Source organism: Eumetopias jubatus, unplaced genomic scaffold (assembly GCF_037043125.1).
Source record: "Eumetopias jubatus isolate StellerSeaLion01/CBP00866 unplaced genomic scaffold, mEumJub1_p1.0 scaffold_7, whole genome shotgun sequence".
Taxonomy (NCBI): domain Eukaryota; kingdom Metazoa; phylum Chordata; class Mammalia; order Carnivora; family Otariidae; genus Eumetopias; species Eumetopias jubatus.
The window spans coordinates 142,299,225-142,322,122 of record NW_028274813.1 but is presented as its reverse complement, the minus strand read 5'-3'; the positions used below and the strand labels follow the sequence as shown (position 1 = coordinate 142,322,122).

The window sequence follows — 22,898 nt, the reverse complement described above, 5'->3', positions numbered from 1 at the left end:
CCCCCGTCTCATGTGCTCTCTCTCTCTCTCATTCTCTCTCTCAAATAAATAAAATAAAATAAAATAAAAGATCACAGCAAAAATAAATGACATAGAGACTAAAAAAAACAGTAGAAAAAATCATTAAAACCATGAGCTGGTTCTTTGAAAAAGATAAACAAAATTGATAAGCCTTAGCCAGGCTCATCAAGAAATAAAAAAGGACCCAAATAAATAAAACCAGAAAGAAGAAAGGAGAAGTAACAACTGACACCACAGAATACAAAGGATTATAGAGAATACTACAAAAAAATTATATGCTAACAAATTGGACAACCTAGAAGAAATAGATAAATTTCTAGCAACATACAATCTTCTTAAACTGAAGAAGTAGAAAGATTTTCTATAGAAAATAGAAAATTTTCTATTTCAAGAAGAAATAGAAAATCTGAACAGACTAACAGTAATGAAATTGAATTGGTAATCAAAAAACTACCAAAAAATAAAATCCAGGACCAGATGGATTCATAGGTGAATTCTGCCTAACATTTAAAGAAGAGTTAATACCTATTCTCCTCAAACTATTCTAAAAAGGAGAAGAGGAAAGAAAGCTTCCAAATACATTTTTGGAATGTAGGCTTTGGAATAAAGCCTTCTTTATTGCGAAATTTGATTTTGCATCTACGCAAAAGAAAAAAGATATGGCAATTATCTGAGCAGATTTAATTATATTGTAAAAAAAAATCGTCTTTGTCCTTTTCCACAGCCTTTCATTAAAGACAATTTAATGGACCACTGTATTTCAGACATTACCACATACAGCAGGTCATGTATAAGGTAAAAGACCTACGGTAGCACTAGCAAACAAGGGTAGGACACGGGGGTAGGTAGGACCCACCGTACAGAGAGGGCCAGGGACCCTACTGAGCTGTGCAAAAGACATAAGAAAAACCAAGAAGGCTGCCATAGTCACCACACTTGTACTCTGCTGGCAGATCATTCTTTTAAATGAGGAAGAATTCTCAAATTTCTAGAGAAAGTGCAAACAACTCCTACCACTCATAGTCAACTTCAAGGTCAGGATGGGGAGGGTGGGTTGCAGGGAGACTATGTGCAGGCTGGGGAGCCTTGTAGCCCCCTCCACCTAATCCTGCAGCCCCAGTGTAGCTTTGCTGTTGTGCTCACCTCCTCCACAACTGCAGGTCTCTGGGAGGAAATTACTACCCATATATAGGTAACTATAGATGAGAAGAAGCAAAGCCTTCCATCTGTTCCACCATGGAAGAGACACGTAAAAGAACAACATTGCTGTAGTTACACATTGCCCAAACCATGACAGTGAAAGGGGCAAATTAAAAATAAACAGTTTGTGTAGCTCTCCGCCTTACTCTAGGAATTTCCAAGCAGTGTGCAGGTCAGATAGGTTGATAGGGAAGAGGTACATGTAGACATCCAGCAACTTAAGATTCAGGAGGTTCCAAGACCCCATTGGATTCTCAAGAGAGGAGCTGTCACCTTGAAGTTATCCACTGGTGACACCCTGGCCTTATGTATAAATCATTCAGCTTTTACTTTGTGGGGTGGATGGGTGTGGAGAGGAGCAGACTTGCACAGCACTTACCTGTGCTGCAGAAGCAGAGCATTAGAGCTGAGCTGCTGTACCTGTGTGCTGGTGATAAAGTGAGGTAGGCACACAAGTATTATCCTCTGGATGACTTCAGATCTTTAAGATCTTTCTCCAAAGAGACCTAACACTTTAGCAAACAAGGCATGAGGAGGCTACACTTATGGTGGATGTGACTGTGTTAGTGTGTTGTATTCTCAGGACACGATCGTGTCTTGGAAGTTGTATGGAATCGGGTATAAAATGGGGGCTCCACCCCACCCTGGTACCTACAGACCTCTGTTCAAATCCCAGGTCTATGTTTATGGCTAGAATGACCCTGGATAAGTCACTTACTTTCTTTGCCTCTGTTTCCCATCTGCACAGAGGAAATCAGGATGCTGACTTCACAAGAAGCCCCTGTCCAAGCCCCTAGCACAGTGTCTGGTCTAAGTTTAGGTCCTTTTCCCTTCTCTCCGGTTCCTTCCCCTTAAGAATCACTTGCTTGACGTTTGGTCCAGTTGCCACTTGGTGTGGTGTTTAAGACCCAAACACCCAGACAGCTCTACCCTCCTCCAAGAGTGAGGATGGAGAGTAGCCCACCATCTAGCATGGGCCTCACACTTTGCTGCTCTTCAGTAGGATCAGTAAATGCATGCATGAACAAGGAAGAGAATTCACCTTTTTATTTTACCATCTGACTAAGATGAAACTCCTTATAGGAGAAATAAATTTGACTCAAGTATAGAAGAAATGGAAATACCACTTTGGGCATGTTAAGACCACATGTCAAAATCATGTGTAGGAGTGGATGTTTTCCTGTGAGGTCCTGAGCATTGCCAGCCGTGTCCATCTGCCCTGCTCAGCCAGAGCTGGAAGAGGGTTCCTTTCAGTCCTGCTGCATCTTGAGGTCAGTGACATGGGAGTCATCTTTACAGACTGACAGGAGCTGTTACTGTCAGACACTGTGCGTGCCCCCCAATCCCAGATGTGGCTTCAGGGATCTTCTCTCTGGGCCCCTCAGGCCACCACCACCCGCCAGGAGGCTCTGGGTAGCATTGGTTCCACTTCTGCCCATGATGTTGCTCATTACCCAAGTAGCTGTGTTGCAGACACAGCATTCTTCCTACTACCATAGATAGGAAAGCCGCATGGGATCTGGGTGGCCTGTAGGATATCAGAAAGAAGAGGCTGATATTGCATGAGTATCACTCAAAATGCAATGTGAATGGTTAGAATACCTGCAGTCTGAGAAGAGTGCAGGAGAGCCGGGCTGACCACATAACTCTGGGGGTCCCTGGGTTTGCTTTCTAGGACAGCACCCAATATACTCTTCTTAGGTGCCCCCAGCTACTTGGTGGTCTTCCACTTTGAGCTTGAGTTCTTTCCACCATCCTGGCCCCTCCATTAGAATGTGGACATATCCCAGCATTCATAAAGAACCAATCCTACAAACCCTAACATTGGCTCTTCCCAGGGACTGTGCAGTCCCTGGTGCAGTTGGGAATCTACAAAGGAGAGGTTGAGTGATAATCAGGAGCCAGGTTTTACCTTAAGTGGCAGAGGAGGTGTGTGTCTGCAAGTCTGGAGGAGTTGAGGGGATGAGGCAGGGCAGTCACTGCTTCTCTCCCGGAAGGGCTGGGTGGGCTCAGTTCCAGGCTCTGCTGTGGTGGCCCCATACAGAAACAGCTTCACATGGCTGCCTGTGGGATCACACACTCATCCAGGGCACCCAGCGTGCCGAGCCACCTGGCCTGCCTCCTCTAGCTCATCAGTTCTGTTTTGACCAAGTGTTCAGTCTCAGCTCCTGCATGCTGCTCCTTTGCTGGAGTGCAGTCTTCCCCTCCCCTCTCTGGAGAACCAAAGTACTTTATTATTATTATTCTAATTCCAAAGGCCCTCAGATAGACATGTCTTTGCTCAAATAAAGCATCTGGAATATTGTTATCATCCCCTTCTGAGAATTGCTATCACAATATCAGGAGTAAATGGTAGTCAAAATTAAGATGTCGTATTTTGAGTGTCATCTTTTCAGGAAATTTAAATTCTTAAAGCAAAGCAATCTAATCTAGGGAGGTGTTTCCAATCTCTCTTTTTTTCATCGCTCCCTTAAGGAGCCTTTTTAGACATTTTTTAATTATCTCCCATTTTAATGCCACAGATATGCTGCATATTTGTTTATGTACTGTATATATATATCTGTGCCTTATGCTATGCCTAAGTAGGTTTTAAATATATAATTAAAATTTTTTGCCCCGGAACCAATGTTTTAGGCCCTCAGGGTGCTATCTTCTTTATGGAGAACACATGTCTAAGAGGTGAAAGTGTTTCTCCCAGGGCCAGTTTGCCCAGGACCTGACTCAGATAGTAGACAGCCTCTCTCAGACCAGAAGCCTCACCACTGGTAAGTAGATTTGCCAGATTCAGCAAACAAAATATATTGAATGCCCAGTTAAATTTGAATTTCAGATAAAAAACATAATATTTTTAGTAAAAGCATGTTTTATGTGATATTTGCACATCTTATATTCTATCTGGTAATACTACTGGTGTTCTGGGGATAGAAACTGCACTTTGTATTCAAGTACAATTTTTCACAAACTGGAAGAGTATGTACCTTCATTTACATCCACCTCCTAGGTGAAAGGATACCAGATCACTCCTAATAAAGCATTGTTTAGGGGTGCCTGGGTGGCTCAGTCAGTTAAGCGTCTGCCTTTAGCTCAGGTCATGATCCCAGCTCCTGGGATCGAGTCTCGCATTGGGCTCCTTGCTCAACAGGGAGCCTGCTTCTCCCTCTGCCCCTCCCCCTGCTTGTGCTCTCTTTCCCTCTCTCTGACAAATAAATAAAATCTCTAATAAAGCTTTTTTTTATATGAGCTTCCCATTTCAGCAAAGGTCATTAGTAACAGTCAAAAATACGATGTGGCTCTTTTTACAATAACAGCTTTTACTTTAAATTCTATACTGTTTATAAGTGATGAAATAGACCCGGGATGAATCTAGTAGTGCGGAGGCTTCACACATGCCTCTTATTGGAGGGCGTTGGAGTAAATCAAAGGGGAAGGTTGCTCTTGTGATGTTCCTTCTTAATGCATTGCAACAAAATGCAATTCCAAATGCAGCCAGCTAGAGCACTGACCCTGAAACACAGTCATCATATACTTTCATCATGCACAAACCAAAGTGCATTATGCCTTTCCACTCATAATTGGCGGCCCACGAAAACGGTAGACTTAGGAAAGTGTGTGTCACCTTGTCATGGATGCCACAGTTGGGTGAGGCTCCGAGTCAGCACTTCTGAAGTTTGGTAATAACCAGTAAGTCTGCTCAGCTGTGTCTCCAGGAAACAGAACAGTGTGGGTGTCTGGAGAACTCTTACTAGTGGACTTAGCTCTTTCTTTTTAATTGTGGTTAAAAAAAAAAAAAAAAACCCACATGACCTAAAACTTACCCTCTTAATAAGTGTACAGTTCAGGAGTGTTAAGTGGATCCACATGGCTGTGCAACAGGTCTCCAGAACTTTATCTTGCAAAACAAACTCTTTACCCATTGGACAATTCCTCTTGTCAACCCAGCTCTTGGCAACCACTATTCTGCTTTGTTTGTCTGTGAGTGTGACTACATTGAGACCTTAAAAACATGGCTGTTTTCATGGGAAGCTGGCCTGGAAGCTGGGTGAGAAGAGCTTCCGGGCTAGAACCTCTGGGGTGGTGCTGACCTCTCATCTGGGGTACGCTACATACGTAGAGTTGTTTCAACACAGTGCAAAGCTACCTGAGGTTTGTGGAGTGGTCCGCGAGCCTCCAGACTCCGTTGTTCTTACTTATCCGTGTTTCTGCTTCTACTCCAACCTAGATGATGCCAGAGGAAGGCATCAAAAGAAAATCCGAAGCAAGACTCAGAATTACCTCAACCTGTACGCCGTGGAAGGCCTGCGCACCTTGTGCATTGCCAAGAGGGTGAGTGGGTGCCACCTCCACAAGCATGGATACTGACTGCTGCCCCCATGGTACTCGGTGCCTATGTGGCACTCACCAGTGTGTCTCACGTAGGTTCTGAGTGAAGAAGAGTATGCCTGTTGGTTGCAAAGCCACTTAGAAGCAGAATCTTCCCTGGACAACCGTGAGGAGCTTCTTTTCCAGTCTGCCATTCGCCTGGAAACAAATTTGCATCTGTTGGGTAATTATGCACATGAGCACATGTTGCACTGAGCAATGTGGAATTTGCAGAGACAGTCCTGGATGGGGTGGTGACATGGCTCTAGTCATTGGCAGCTCTGCACCTGCTGGGCTTGGTTAAGGAGTTGGCTAGCCTGATGCTAGCATGGCCCCCAGGCCCAGCCATCCTTGATTAAACATTCACACCATGGACCGTCTCTGTAGTATTCCACGTGCTGTCCCACCAGGTACCCAGTGACAACACCTGACTTGCCTCCCCCTAAACCCTGCTTTCCCACTAAAAATAGAGATGAGGAACGAGGCTTCTCAACAACTGAAGCTTGAAGGGACTCCCTCCACCTCCTACCCCTAAAACAAAAAGAAACTGTTGGATTCCAGAAATGGCTACACTTTACATCTTATGAATGTTTCATAGATTCAGTTTGGATGAAAAGAAAACGAGCTCATTTTTACTAAAATGTGCTCATATTTTCTACTGTATTCATATTAGTATTTATAAGAATATTTATTTTAACATTTTAAATATTTAGTATTAAGTTTGTATTAAATTAGCTGAGTCTTTATATATGTGCTCTCTGACCACACCAGGAACTGAATGTGATCATGCTGTGTACACACACACACCCCATCCCATGGTGCTGAGAGTCAGATGGCATACCTGGGCATGGAGAAACTGGAGTCCATCCCTCTCCATTTAATACAGAAAGGCTGTAATTCATATGGTCTTGTTCCCTGGACAAAGGAGTTGGGCTACCTATATATCTATATATACATATCTAATATAATAATTAATATATTTAATAGCATAACATATACACTTCATATAATATTCTTTTTTGCCTCTGGTGTCTTATAGGAGGGCATGCACTGCTCAAAAAAGCCCCTAGATCCAGATGCCCAGAGACATCATGAGCAGTATCCCTGGGGGGTGATTAAATGAAACACTTGGAAGAGAGCTGTGCTTTTTCTAACCTTCCAGGTTTTAATATACTGGGACTGTTCATATCTAGAGCATGCTTCTCCAGAAGTCACTGTTGACCAGACCTGGGGGATAGGCAGGGGTTCCTGCTGGTCTTTCTGGCCCATGGGCAGGTCCACTTCTCTGTCCCTTCACTGCAGGGCACTCTCCCTGGAGAGCTCTGACTCTTGAATGGAGTAAAATTTGCCTCGCCAGTCCCTTCTTCCAGTGGGTGCTGGTCCCACCCTGTGGAGCAAGGCAGACGGAATCTCTTCCCTTTTCCAGAGGGTGAGACCTTAACTGTTTGAGGGCTTGGCTGTGAGTCCCCACGCTGTCCACCTATATTTTTAGGCATCCCTACCTTTCCTTCTTTCAGAGTCTAGGAGGCTTAGCTTGGTTGTCTATCCAGTCCTGGCTCTGTCACTTACTGGCCATGAGACCCTGGGCAAGTGACTCAGTCTTTTTGGCATCCCAGTCTCCTTGTCTGCTGGATAATAATCCTGCAGGGATGAACGGAGGGGGTGCCCAGTGGAGCACTAAGTGAGGTCCAAGCACAGGGTCCAGTACTCAGCAGCATGTGGTGATGAGTCTTATGTTACTGCCTCCACATCTGTTTACAGCCTGGCTGGCCTTTTCTATACAGACTCCCTCTGGTGGTTGGGCATCCATCACCTCCCTTGCCCCCATGCTGTATCTCTGTTAACATGTCCTGAATTTTTGACAGCCCTAGAATACCCTAAGTTCATATTGAACTTGAGATCAACTCATCTTCCTAGATCTTTTTCAGGGGATTTGCTTTCTAGCCTGGATTCTGTAATTTTTGTTTGGGCAACTATGTAAGCGTCTAAAAGGAAGGTTTTCTACTTATCCTCATTCCAGTTTTGTTTTGTTTTTTTTCTGTTGGGGCCGGGTTAATAGAGTTTTTCAGAATCTTGATTCAGCCACGTTCTGCTGTCATCCTGAGTGGATGTTTATCTCCAGGGGTCTGTTAAAGGGCTCTGAGATGAATCAGTGAAGGAACTACTGGAATGCCCACAGTGGGCACCATCAGTGTCCTTGAGTCTGCTCATGCCTGCTGCTGAGAGCCTTTTCATACATTTTCAGAAATTTTACAATCACCATTTGCTGTTTTGCATAAATTTTCAGGAATTTTGCATAGCTTTTTGATGCTGTTGGTAGCTTGACATCAGCCAAGGTGAGTGTATTTGCACCACAGAAATGGGAAAATGCAGCAAATCAGCTTCCCTCCTACTAGCTGGTTGTTAAACACTTAGCATCTCCCCCAACCTGGGATATTTCGGTTCAGATGATGAGCTGGAGAATAGAAGAGCCACCACCTTAGTGTTCACCACAGCTTTATCCACAGGCACTGTGTTCCAACTCCTCAGATTCATTTTTAAGAAATGCAAAGTAAGCTGTTTATATTTTTAATAAGCCCAAAGCCAAATACTCCTTCTAAAACTTTTCATTTAGGTTCTTATATTAAATAACATCAGGGAACTACAAAGGAAGGGTCACCATTTATACTGTGTTCTTGAAATTTTCTTTTCCATACTGTTCTGGCCAAGAACCTAAATTCAGAGGACAACATTCTGTTCACATTCCCCAGCATTCCTGTTTGTATTTCCAGATGTCATCTGAAACTCCCCTCCCATGAAAAGCCACCTGACATTTGATCACAGTGAAGCATGGTGGCACTAGCTTGAACCCTACTACATACCCTGTTATAACACTCAAAATGCTAGGTTCTCCCAAGGCTCAGGCTGTAGAGAGGTGGCATTTACTCTAAGTTACATAGATTCCATTGCTAATAAGCTACCTTAAAGAGCTGAAGAAAGACCACTGTGCTTCCAGATAATTTTTAAAGGACTGTTCCCGAGATTTACTCTTTATCCTTGGCCATAGGATATCATCGTGCTGAGATAGACATACTTTACATAATTCTCTTTATGAGTTCAGTAATATTCTATGTTTGATTCAAAGCTGCACATAGAGGTTAGGATCAGTCCAGCGACCCAGTCGGGGCCCATTACTTAGACCAATTAGCTCCTGAAATGAAGATGCTTTATTTTGAAGGTGTTAGGTTTTCCCTGAAGGACTGGAATTTATCTGTAAGTCCTTCCCCTGCTTTCTTTCTTGGAGGACATATATCAAGGAGCTCTGGCTGAGCAGCTAATATACAAAGGTGGGGAGTTACAAGTCCCTTCTATAGTAAGTTGCCATCTAGTGAAGGGTGGGTAACTGGTTGAATTACACACAAAGCTCTGTTCTGTAGTGGAAGTTCTCCTAGAGCAGCCATATAGGGAGGTTTGGAGCATGAGACATACCATGCATGGAAGGCTATAGCCCTTCCCTTGCTAACTAATCTCTCTCAGCTTTGCTTCCCAGATCTATATGGTGAGGATAATTGTAGTACTCACATGTTAGGGATGCTGCAGAAATTTTTGCCTGACAATTAGTAATTCATCAAGATTAGCCATCATTATGATTATTCCATAACCATTGTTATTATTAAGTATGAACAGGATATTTTTTTAAAAAAGAGAGAGCACATGCAGGAGGAGGGGCAGAGGGAGAGAGAAACTCTAACCAGACTCCATGCTGAGCACAGGGCCCCAATGCGGGGCTTGATCTCACGACCCTGAGATCATGACCCGAGCCAAAACCAAGAGTTGGACACTTAACCAACTGTGCCACCTAGATGCCCCTGAGCAAGGCATTTTGAATACATGAAGGCAGACGTTGTCATCCCTCCCTCTTTCCCTGGATATCAGGGAATGTATCACAGCAGAAGTGATACTTAGGATGCCTTGGTAGATGTCAACTCTGTTGGATGGTGAAAGTAGGGAGCCAGAGACCTAGAGTACCCACTGTCTCCCCATGCTAGAGCCAGGGGTCTGGGGGAGGGAAGAAAGGCCAAGACCAGATGGCCTTCCAGCACCTGGGTTGTCAGGAATATGCTCACAATGAACATGGAACATAACATGGTTTATTCCTAAGCATACTTTGAGACCCACACCCCTGCCTGGTCCTTATCTTGCAGACTCTGTGATTCAGAGCTGAGGGCAGCTTGGGTGCAATATCTCCTCTTCCTTTCTGGGCCCTTCCCAAGTTCCCACTTAGTCTTCTGTGCATTCAAATTAAAGGTAGGCCCGGATCCAACACATTGCACAGGCTGCATGAGATGGAAGAGAGAAGACTGCCACTTACCCTTGAGGGGGCTTCTGGAGAGCTGGTGATGCTGTTACCTGAGCTCAGGGCTAGTTAAACAGGAGTGTGATTTGTGAAAGTGCATTATAGGATACATTTAAGAATTGCACGTTTTTTGTACATGTATTATACCTTGACTCCATCCTCCCTACACCTGCCAACTCATCTGTTCTAGGAGGAGAAAGGGAAGTGGTGTCTATCTTAGTCATTTCAGGCTGTCATAGCAAAATACCACAGACTGGGCAGCTTAAACAGCAGACATTGATTTCTCACAGTTATGGAGGCTGGAAGTCCCATATCGAAGTGCCGGCCAATTTGGTTCCTTAAAGGGCTCTTTTCCTGGCTTGCAGATGGCTATCTTCCTTCTGTATCCTTGAATGGTGGAGGGAGATCATCTCTCTTGTGTCCCTTATTATAAGGGCACTAACCTCAGTTATGAGTCTTCCACCTTCCCTCCTAATGCCATCACAGTGAGGGTTAGGGCTTCATCCTATAAATTATGGGGATAAGGGGACACATTCAGCCCATATCAGCTCTCAGCACAGGGAACAGTGTGACATAAAAGAGAAGGGCAGGGCCAATGAGGTGTCCTCAGTCAATGCTGTATTTCTAGAGAGAAGATAGAGACCATCTCATTAAATTGACAATAGGAAAAAAACTGAGGCTGACCTGTAGAGCACCTTTCTGCACTGGGTAGAAAATTTGTCCCAATGTACAGAAGCCTGCATATTTATTAATATGCTAATTTATGGAAAAAGTACATTCTGGATAATGTTGCTTTCAAGAAATAATGGGCTTGTGTGGTCTGTTTAGACAGCTGACAGTAAGCATTGCTGAGGGCAAATATTGTGGATGTCATTCAGAAGCTTTGTATGGAATGGATAATTTTTAAAACTTTTTCATCCTTCAGAATATGGTCATTCCCACCATCTCCCCACAAGCTTTGTTTCCAAGTTATCTGTTATGTTAAAAATTAGCCACCTGTTAGAAAGCACTAGAAGTGCTTTGTTTTAAGTACAGAGAATTATGTTCAGTGCCTCACAGTCATTCTGAGTCATTCGTGACTGTGTCAATCGAGGGAGCTACTGAAAGTGTTCACCAGGGTCCAGAAATGATGAATCATCATCCACATGAGACAGGCATCAAGTAGGTCCCAGTCTATGGGGTCATGCCAGCATCTTTGGTATGTTGGCAATGACATTCGTGCCCCATCAGGATCTGAGGGCATGTGCAGAGGGGGCTCACCTACACTTGCACATTTGACCAGGTGCCACTGGGATTGAAGATCGCCTGCAGGATGGAGTCCCAGAAACCATTGCTAAATTGCGTCAAGCAGGCCTGCAGATTTGGGTTCTCACTGGTGACAAACAAGAAACAGCCATTAACATTGCATATGCCTGCAAACTGCTGGACCATGATGAGGAAGTCATCACCCTGAATGCTGAATCCCAGGTATGTAGGTTTCCAGGAAGCCATGCTCTGCCTGGGCCAGCTTCATACCTACCTAACCCCCACAGCAACAGGAATACCTTCCATTTCTTTGTCCTCTACCTCTGTGTTTGCACCTGTGTTGGGTTTCTTACATGTTCTTGTCATTGCCTAGGAAGATGTGGGATTTGATGGGATTTCTTAATTTCCGAGGGATGCATCCCTGGACTTTATTAATGCAAAATTCAACCTGCTTTTTCCTGACCTATTCATGTCAACAATATTGGAAAATTGTTTCGTGAGGTCACACAAGTCAGTGAACCAATCCATTCAGCATCGATGTACTCAGGATGGGATGGGTTGTCTCAGGGATGCCCGCTGGGCACTTAAGAGTTTTCATCCAGTCACATTTATCTATTTAAATCTTCAAGTATGTAGGGAGTATCTACTTCTCATAAACCTGGCCTGGACTCTGATTCCTTGAGTGAACTCCCAATTGAAACATCTTTTTGAGCTGTATGATGAGGTCTGATTCATCAACTTTTTCTCTTATGGATTATCATTTAGCTGTTACATTTAAGATGTGCCTAGCCACAAAGATTTCTCCTATATATTGTTCCAAAAGTTTTGTAGTTTATTGTTGCACCTTTAGACACATTCCATTTTGTGTGGAATTTTGGATAAGGTTCAGATCAAACTTCATTCTACTGCATATAGCTGACTAATCAAGCACCATTTGTTGAAAAGTCTTTTTTTCCACTAAATTGTCTTTATACTTTCATTGAAAATCAGTTGGTCATGTTTTTTAGGGTCTATTTCTGGATATTCTGTTCTGGTGCACTGGCCTGTGTGTCTATCCCTTCACCAGTATCATGCTGCCCTCTGGGTTTTTTTTAGAAGTCTTTTCTTGGTAGTTTTTTTCCCTGATTATTCTTTCTGTTTTCAGTTCTTCCATTCTCTTTACCACCTTCTTTGGGTTACTTAAAGTATCTTTTAGTATTCCATTTTTTCTTTTTTTCTTTTTTGCATTTTATTTTTTTATTATGTTATGTTAATCACCATACATTACATAATTAGTTTTTGATGTAGTGTTCCATGATTCATTGTTTATGCATAACACCCAGTGCTCCATGCAGAACGTACCCTCCTTAATACCCATCACCACGCTAACCCATCCTCCTACCCACTCCCCTCTAGAACACTCAGTTTGTTTTTCAGAGTCCATCGTCTATCATGGTTCGTCACCCCTCCAGTTCCTCCCCTTTGTTCTTCCCCTCCTGCTATCTTCTTTTTTTTTTCTCAACATACATTGCATTATTTGTTTCAGAGGTACAGATCTGTGATTCAACAGTCTTGCACAATTCACTGTGCTCACCACAGCACATACCCTCCCCAAAGTCTATCGCCCAGCCACCCCACCCCTCCCACCCCCCGATTCCAGCAAACCTTAGTTTCTTTCCTGAGATTAAGAATTCCTCATATCAGTGAGGTCATATGGTACATGTCTTTCTCTGATTGACTTATTTCGCTTAGCATAACACCCTCCAGTTCCATCCACATCGGGGCAAATGGCAAGATCTCATTCCTTTTGATGGCTGCATAATATTCCATTCTATATATATACCACTTATTCTTTATCTGTTCATCTCTTGATAGACATCTTGGCTCTTTCCACGGTTTGCGTATTGTGGACATTGCTGCTATGAACATTGGGATGGACGTACCCCTTCAGATCCCTACATTTGTATCTTTGGGGTAAATACCCAGTAGTGCAATTGCTGTATCATATGGTAGCTCTACTTTACATTTTGAGGAAACTCCATACTGTTTTCCAGAGTGGTTGCACCAGCTTGCATTCCCACCAACAGTGGAGGAGGGTTCCCCTTTCTCTGAATCCCCGCCAACATCCGTTGTTTCCTGACTTGTTAATTTTAGCCATTCTGACTGGTGTGAGGTGGTATCTCATTGAGGTTTCGATTTGGATTTCCCTGATGCTGAGCAATGTTGAGCACTTTTTCATGTGTCTGTTGGCCATTTGGATGTCTTCTTTGGAACGATGTCTGTTCATGTCTTCTGCCCATTTCTTGATTGGATCATTTGTTCTTTGGGTGTTGAGTTTGATAAGTTCTTTATAGATTTTGGATACTAGCCCTTTATCTGATATGTCATTTGCAAATATCTTCTCCCATTCAGTCAGTTGTCTTTTGGTTTTGTTGACTGTTTTGCTGTGCAAAAGCTTTTTATCTTGATGAAGTCCCAGTAGTTCATTTTTGTCCTTGCTTCCCTTGCCTTTGGTGATGTTGCTAGGAAGAAGTTGCTGCGGCTGAGGTCAAAGATTGCTGCCTGTGTTCTCCTTTAGGAATTTGATGGACTCCTGTCTCACATTTAAGTCTTTCAACCATGTTGAGTCTATTTTTGTGTGTGGTATAAGGAAATGGTTCAGTGTCATTCTTCTGCATGTGGCTGTCCAATTTTCCCAACACCATTTATTGAAGACTGTCTCTTTTTCCATTGAATATTCTTTCCTGCTTTGTCAAAGATTAGTTGACCATAGAGTTGAGGGTCCATTTCTAGGCTCTCTATTCTGTTCCATTGATCTATGTGCCTGTTTTTGTGCCAGTCCAATACTGTCTTGATGATGAACAGCTTTGTAATAGATAGAACTCGAAGTCTGGAATTGTGATGTCGACAGCTTTGCTTTTCTTTTTCAACATACCTCTGGGTATTCAGGGTCTTTTCTGGTTCCATACAAATTGTAGGATTATTTGTTCCATTTCTTTGAAAAAAGTGGATGGTCTTTTGATGGGGATTGCATTGAATGTGTAGATTGCTCTAGGTAGCATTGACATCTTCACAATATTTTTTCTTCCAATCCATGAGAATGGAACATTTTTCCATTTCTTTGTGTCTTCCTCAATTTCTTTCATGAGTATTTTATAGTTTTCTGAGTACAGATCCTTTGCCTCTTTGGTTAGATTTATTCCTAGGTATCTTATGGTTTTGGGTGCAATTGTAAATGGGATTGACTCCTTAATTTCTCTTTCTTCTGTCTTGTTGTTGGTATATAGGAATGCCACTGATTTCTGGGCATTGATTTTATATCCTGCCACTTTAGTGAATTCCTGTATGAGTTCTAGCAGTTTTGGGGTGGAGTCTTTTGGGTTTTCCACATAAAGTATCATACCATGTGCAAAGAGTGAGAGTTTGACTTCTTCTTTGCCGATTTGGATGCCTTTGATTTCTTTTTGTTGTCTGATTGCTGTGCCTAGGACTTCTAATACTATGTTGAATAGCAATGGTGATAGTGGACATCCCTGCCACATTCCTGACCTTAGGGGGAAAGCTCTCAGTTTTTCCCCATTGAGAATGATATTTGCTGTAGGTTTTTCATAGATGACTTTTATGATATTGAGGTATGTACCCTCTATCCCTATACTCTGAAGAGTTTTGATCAAGAAAGTATGCTGTACTTTGTCAAATGCTTTTTCTGCATCTATTGAGAGGATCATATGATTCTTGTTCTTTCTTTTGTTAAAGTATTGTATCACATTGATTGATATGCAGATGTTGAACCAACCTTGCAGCCCAGGGATAAATCCCACTTGGTCGTGGTGAATTATCCTTTTAATGTACTGTTGGATCCTATTGGCTAGTACTTTGGTACGAATTTTTGCATCCGTGTTCATCAAGGATATTGGTCTGTAACTCTCCTTTTGGATGGGGCTTGGTTTTGGGATCAAGGTAATGGTGCCCTCATAAAATGAGTTTGGAAGTTTTCCTTCCATTTATATTTTTTGGAACAGTTTCAGGAGAATAGGTATTAATTCTTCTTTAAATGTTTGGTAGAATTCCCCTGGGAAGCCATCTGGCCTTGGGGTTTTGTTGGGACATTTTTGATGACTGCTTCAATTTCCTTAATGGTTATAGGTCTGTTCAGGTTTTCTATTTCTTCCTGGTTCAGTTTTGGTAGTTGATACATCTCTAGTTGTATGCACCCATACAACTATGCACCCATTTCTTCCAGGTTATCTAATTTGCTGGCATAGAATTGCTCATAATATGTTCTTATAATTGTTTGTATTTCTTTGGTGTTGGTTGTGATCTGTCCTCTTTCATTCATGTTTTTGTCGATTTGGGTCGTTTCTCTTTTCTTTTTGATAAGTCTGGCCAGAGGTTTATCAATCTTGTTAATTCTTTCAAAGAACCATCTCCTAGTTTCGTTGATCTGTTCTACTATTCTTTTGGTTTCTAGTTCATTGATTTCTGCTCTGATTTTATTATTTCTCTGTTCTTGCTGTGTGTAGGCTTTATTTGCTGTGTATTCTCTAGCTCCTTTAGGTGTAGGGTTAGGTTGTGTATTTGAGACCTTTCTTGTTTCTTGAGAAAGGCTTGTATTGCTATATACTTTCCTCTTAGGACTGCCTTTGCTGTATCCCAAAGATTTTGAACAGTTGTGTTTTCATTTTCATTGGTTTCCATGAATATTTTTTAATTCTTCTTTAATTTCCTGGTTGACCCATTCATTCTTTAGCCTCCATGTATTTGAGTTCTTTCCGACTTTCCTCTTGTGATTGAGTTCTAGTTTCAAAGCATTGTGGTCTGAAAATATGCAGGGAATAATCCCAATCTTTTGGTACCATTTGAGACCTGATTTGTGACCTAGGATGTGATCTCTTCTGGAGAATGTTCCATGGGAAGTAGAGAAGAATGTGTATTCTGTTGCTTTGGGATGGAATATTCTGAATATGTCTGTGAAGTCCATTTGGTCCAGTGTGTCTTTTAAAGTCTTTATTTCCTTGTTGATCTTTTGTTTAGATGATCTGTCCATTTCAGTCAGGGGGGTATTAAAGTCCCCACTATTAATGTATTGTTGTCAATGTGTTTCTTTGCTTTTGTTATTAATTGCCTTATATAATTGGCTGCTCCCATTTTAGGGGCATAGATATTTACAACTGTTAGAACTTCTTGTTGGATAGACCCTTTAAGTAGAATATCGTGTCCTTCTTCATCTCTTATTACAGTCTTTGGTTTAAAATCTAACCTGTCTGATAAAAGGAATGCCACACCAGCTTTCTTTTGGTGCCCGTTAGCATGGTAAGTGGTTTTCCACCCCCTCACTTTCAATGTCGGGGTATCTTTGGGTCTACAATGAGTTTCTTGCAGACAGCATATCGATGGGCCTTGTTTTTTTTATCCAATCTGACAGCCTGTGTCTTTTGATTGGGGCATTTAGCCCATTTACATTCAGGGTTACTATGTAAAGTTATGAATTTAGTGCCATTGTATTGCCTGTAAGGTGAAGGTTACTGTATATTGTCTGTGTTCCTTTCTGGTGTATGTTGCTTTTAGGCTCTCTTTGCTTAGAGGACCCCTTTCAATATTTCTTGTAGGGCTGGTTTTGTGTTTGCAAATTCCTTTAGTTTTTGTTTGTCCTGGAACCTTTTTGTCTCTCCTTTTATTGTCAATGAGAGCCTATCTTGGTATAGTATTCTTGGCTGCATATTTTTCTTGTTTAGTGCTCTTAAGATACTATGCCAGTCCTTTCTGGCCTGCCAGGTCTCTGTGGATAGGTCTGTTGCCAGTCTAATGTTTCTGCCATTGTAGGTTACATATCTCTTCTCTGGAGCTTCCTTCAGGATTTTCTCTTTGTCTCTGAGATTTGTAAGTTTTCTTTTAGATGTCGGGATGTTGACCTATTTTTATTGATTTTGAGAGGGGTTCTCTGTGCCTCCTGGATTTTGATGCCTGTTTCCTTCCCCAAATTAGGGAAGTTCTCTATATAATTAGCTCCAATATAGCTTCTGCCCCTCTCTCTCTTTCTTCTTCTTCTGGGATCCCAATTATTCTAATGTTGTTTCATCTTATCGTATCCCTTATCTCTCGAATTCTGCCTTAGTGATCCAGTAGTTGTTTATTTCTCTTTTTTTCAGCTTCTTTATTTTCCATTATTTGGTCTTTTATATTACTGATTCTCTCTTCTGCCTCATTTATCCTAGCAGTTAGCGCCCCCATTTTTTATTGCACCTCATTAATAGACTTTTTGATTTTGACTTGGTTATATTTTAGTTATTTTATTTCTCCAGAAAGGGTTTCTCTAATAACTTCCATGCTTTTTTCAAGCCCAGCTAGTATCTTTAAAATCATGATTCTCAACTCTATTTCCGAATCATACTAATGTCCGTATTGAGTAGGTCCCTGGCAGTCGGTACTACCTCTTGTTCTTTCTGTTGAGGTGCTTTTTTCCGTCTTGTCATTTTGTCCAGAGGAGAATAGATGAATGAGAGAACAAAATGCTAACAGGGTAACAACGTCCCCAGAAAATATACTCTAAACAAATCAGAAAAGACCCGAAGCTGGGGGAAAAGAAAGGGAAAGAAAGGAAAAAAAAAACAAAAAAGATAAAGATAAACAAAAACAGAACAAAACAAGAAAAAAACAGAATATGATCAAATATGATCAGGCTGGTGCATAGACAGTGCCACACACTAGATTTTGGGTGTATTTTGGTCTGTTAGAAGAAAGTGCCTCCCAAGATTTTAAAGAAAGAAAAATTTATATATGTACAAAAATAAGGGTTGATACAATGAAGGGATGGAATATGAATGTAAAGATGAAAATTATAAAAAATTTTGTAAAAGGAATTGCTACGATAAGTTGTTTGAAAAAGAAAGAGGATTAAAAAAAAAAAACAAGGGAGAGACTGTGATCAGGCAGGAGACTGGAACAAAGCCATATACTAGAGATTTAGGTTATATTTTGATCTGTTAGAAGAAACTGTATCTCAAAATTGAGAGAACAACTTATATATATATGCTAAAAATAAGGGTAACTACTATGCAGGGATAGAATATGACTCTAAAAATATAAAAATGTTCTTTTTAAAAAGGGATTGATAAGATGTTGGTTGAAAGGGGGAAAAAGAAAAATAAAAAAAAAAGTTAAAAAAATAACTTAGACTAAAGAATCATGGTAAAAAATCCATGGTTCCATGTGCCATATTCCCCTAGCTCTGGAGTTCTCCCGTTCTCATTGATCTGTAAACTTGGTCTTGGATGGCTGTTCTTGCTGATCTTCTGGGAGAGGGGCCTGTTGCCGTGGTTCCCAAATGTCTTTGCTAGAGGCAGAATTGCCCCACCCTTGCCAGGTCGGGCTAAGTAATCTGCTCGGGGTTGCTCTTGGGAGCTTTTGTTCCCTGCAAGCTTATGGTACAGCTTTGGAGGACAAGAGTGAAAATGGCGGCCTCCCAATCTCCGCCCTGTAGGAGCCAAGAACTCAGGACGCTGCTCCTCAGTGCGCCCCCAGAAAAAAGCAGTCAATCACTCCCATCTCCGCGGTCTCCAGCTGCACTCCATGCTCAACCGGCCTGTGACCGAGTGTTTCTATCTCTTGCATACGACCCCGACTGGAGTCTCCAAACCCAGCAGATCCCTGTGGTGTGCTCCCACGCTGCTCCTCCCAGGGGAGGAAGGGGAGTCTCGCCGAATCTGCCGCTTGTTGGGTCCCTGCTAGAGGAGCAGTGGCCTGTGTCGCCGATCACAGTTTATGGCATCCCTGAGCTGAGAGCCCGCTCCTCGGCTCCGTCTCTGCAGCCAGCCTCCCCGCTCCAATACCTGGGAGCTCTGCCGCACTCAGGCACACCCTGTCTTTCTGTGACCCCAAGGGTCCTGAGACCACACTGTCCCACGACAGTTCCACCCCCTGCTTAGCCACTGGAGCGACGTCCCTCCACGAAGCCGACTTGTAGAAGTTCAGACTTTGTGCTCCCCAGTTCTATCACTTGCCAGAAGCGGCCAATGGAGGCCCCCTCCCCCGCGGTCTATCCTCCGGAATATCGACTTGGATTCACTTCTCCTTATGTCCTACCTTCCAGAAAGTGGTTGCTTTTCTGTTCAGAGAGTTGTTGCTATTCTTTTCTTCAATCTCCTGTTGAGTTCGTAGGTGTTCAGAATGATTTGATCCCTACCCAGCTGAATTCCTGAGACCAGACGAAATCCAGGTCTCCTACTCCTCTGCCATCTTGCTCCGCCCTAGTATTCCAGTTTAATGTGTCTCTTTCCTTTGATAATATCACTTTACTTGGGTTTTTAGCGTTTACAATATGCATACTTAAATCATCACTGTCTACTTACAATCAGTATTTTGCTACTTTGAGTGGAATGAAGAAGTCTCACCTCATGTCTCCCTTTACCCCTTTACGTTGTAGGTGTCTTCTATATGAAAGCAACAGAGATTGAAATCTTTGTCAGATAATAATTTTTACTTTCAATCAAAAAGCATATTTTAAAGAAGTCAAAAGGAAAAGAATAGCCCATTTTATTTATGTGAATATTGACGATTTCTGTCACACTTATTTCATCCTCGGTGTTACAAGTGTATTTGTGGCATTTTTTTTACTCTTAGTCTGAAGAACTTCCTTCAGCAATTCCTTTAGAGTAGGTCTACTGGCAACAGATTCTCTTTTCTTTATCAGAGAATGCCTTTATTTCACCATGGTTTCTAGGCAAAATCAACAGTCATCCAAATCTATAGCTAATGCATCATTTTTATCTGGATGTTTTGATTTGGGGTTGGTTTTGTTTTTTTTGCCTTTAGTATAAGCAGTTTGATTATGGTGTGTTTGGGCACAGATTTTTTTAGATTGATACTCTGGGTTTTCCTGAGCTGCTTGAATCTGTGGGGTTATATCTTTCACTAAATTTGGCAAGTTTTTAGCCATTATTTATTTCTTCAGACACTTTTTTCGTGCTACAATTGCTCCTCTTCTTCTGGAAGACTGATGACATGAATGTCAGGTCTTCTGGTTTGCCTCAAGGCTCGCTGAGGCTTTCATTTTTTCAATTTTTCTTTCTCTCTTGGTCAAATTGGTTAATTTCTATTGATCTTTGAGTTCACTGACTTTTTCTTCTGTTATCTCCATTCTGCTCTTGGGCCATGTGGTGATGTTTTAAAAAATAAACTTTATATATACAGTGGTTTTAAATTTACAGAAAAATTGCAAAGATAGTATTGAGAGTTCCCATATAATCTACACAATAATATTCCTATTATTAACATCTTTACCATAATCAATGAACCAATGTTGACATATTATTACTTACTAAAATCTATACTTAGGGTGCCTGGATGGCCCAGTAAGTTAAAAGTCTGACTCTTGATTTTGGCTAAGGTCGTGATTTCAGGGTTGTGAGATCGAGCCCCACATCAGGCTCTGTGCTGGGCCTGGAGCCTGCTTGAGATTCTTCTGTCCCTTTGCCTCTCCCCCACCTCTAAATAAGAATAAGAATAATAAATAAAATAAAATCTATGCTATATTCAGATTGTCTTAATTTTTACCTAATATCCTTTCTGTGTTCCAGGATCTCATACAGAATACACACACTACATTTAATTGTCATTTTTCCTTGGGCTCTTATTGGCTATAACAGTTTCTTAAATTTTGTTTTTGATGACTTGACAGTACTGGTCATTTATTTTGAAGAAAACCATTATATGGGGATTTGTATGGTGTTTTTCTTCATTCTTTTTTAATTTCTCTATTGTTATGTTAATCACCATACATTACATCATTAGTTTTTGATGTAGTGTTCCATGATTCATTGTTTGTGAATAACACCCAGTGCTCCACGCAGAATGTGCCCTCTTCAATACCCATCACCAGGCTAACACATCCACCCACCCCCCTCCCCTCTAGAACCCTCAGTTTGTTTTTCAGGGTCCATCATCTCTCATGGTTCGTCTCCCCCTCTGACTTACTCCCCTTCATTCTTCCCCCTTGCTATCTTCTTCTTTTTTTTTCTTAACATATATTGCATTATTTGTTTCAGAAGTACAGATCTGTGATTCAACAGTCTTGCAGAATTCACAGCACTCACCATAGCACATACACTCCCCAAAGTCTGTCACCCAGCCACCCCATCCCTCCCACCCCCCACCACTCCAGCACACCTAAGCTTGTTTCCTGAGATTAAGAATTCCTCATATCAGTGAGGTCATATGATACATGTCTTTCTCTGATTGACTTATTTCAGTCAGTATAACACCCTCTAGTTCCATCCACGTCATTGCAAATGGCAAGATCACATTCCTTTTGATGGCTGCATAATATTCCATTCTGTATATATTCCACTTCTTCTTTATCCATCTGTCGATGGACATCTTGGCTCTTTCCACAGTTTAGCTATTGTGGACATTGATGCTATAAACATTGGGGTGCACGAACCCTTTCGGATCCCTACATTGGATCTTTGGGGTAAATACCCAGTGATGCAATGGCTGGATCGTATGGTAGCTCTATTTTCAACTTTCTGAGGAACCTCCATACTGTTTGCCAGAGGGTCGCACCAGCTTGCATTCCCACCAACGGTGTAGGAGAGTTCCCCTTTCTCCGCATCCCCGCCAACATCTGTCATTTCGGGACTTGTTAATTTTAGCCATTCTGACTGGTGTGAGGTGGTATCTCATTGACGTTTTGATTTGGATTTCCCTGATGCTGAGCGATGTTGAGCACTTTTTCATGTGTCTGTTGGCCATTTGGATGTCTTCTTTGGAAAAATGTCTGTTCATGTCTTCTGCCCATTTCTTGATTGGATTATTTGTTCTTTGGTTGTTGAGTTTGATAAGTTCTTCATAGATTTTGGATACTAGCCCTTTATCTGATATGTCATTTGCAAATATTTTCTCCCATTCTGTAGGTTGTCTTTTGGTTTTGTGGACTGTTTCTTTTGCTGTGCAAAAGCTTTTTATCTTGATGACATCCCAATAGTTCATTTTTGCCCTTGCTTCCCTTGCCTTTGGCGATGTTTCTAGGAAGAAGTTGCTGCAGCTGAGGTCGAAGAGGTTGCTACCTGTGTTCTCAATTAGAGTTTTGATGGACTCCTGTCTCGTGTTTCGGTCTTTCAACCATTTGGAGTCTATTTTTGCGTGTGGTGTAAGGAAATGGTCCAGTTTCATTCTTCTGCGTGAGGCTGTCCAATTTTCCCAACACCATTTGTTGGAGAGACTGTCCTTTTTCATTGGACATTCTTTCCTGCTTTGTCAAAGATGAGTTGACCATAGAGTTGAGGGTCCATTTCTGGGCTCTCTATTCTGTTCCACTGATCTATGGGTCTGTTTTAGTGCCAGTACCATACTGTCTTGATAATGACAGCTTTGTAATAGAGGTGGAAGTCTGGAATTGTGATGCCACCAGCATTGCTTTTCTTTTTCAATATTCCTCTGGTTATTCGGGGTCTCTTCTGATTCCATACGAATTTTAGGATTATTTGTTCCATTTGTTTGAAAAAAGTAGATGGTCTTTTGATGGGGATTGCATTGAATGTGTAGATTGCTCTAGGTAGCATTGACATCTTCACAAGGTTTGTTCTTCCAATCCATGAACATGGAACATTTTTCCATTTTTTGTGTCTTCTTCAGTTTCCTTCATGAGTGTTTTATAGTTTTCTGAGTACAGATCCTTTGCCTCTTTGGTTAAATTTATTCCTAGGTATCTTATGGTTTTGGGTGCAATTGTAAATGGAATCAAGTCCTTGATTTGTCTCTT

General features: G+C 41.7%; 1 protein-coding gene across 2 annotated transcripts in view; it reads left to right on the top strand.

Moving 5' to 3' along the window:
• ATP10A (ATPase phospholipid transporting 10A (putative)) overlaps positions 1 to 22,898 on the top strand; it is a 203,779-nt gene that overhangs the window by 160,068 nt on the left and 20,813 nt on the right. For both annotated transcript variants that reach the window (XM_088024973.1, XM_028087269.2), the window contains exons 11-13: positions 5,441 to 5,544; positions 5,638 to 5,764; positions 11,199 to 11,383. In XM_088024973.1, the coding sequence (XP_087881099.1) occupies positions 5,441 to 5,544; positions 5,638 to 5,764; positions 11,199 to 11,383 (416 nt within the window). The remainder of the gene's footprint in view (positions 1 to 5,440; positions 5,545 to 5,637; positions 5,765 to 11,198; positions 11,384 to 22,898) is intronic.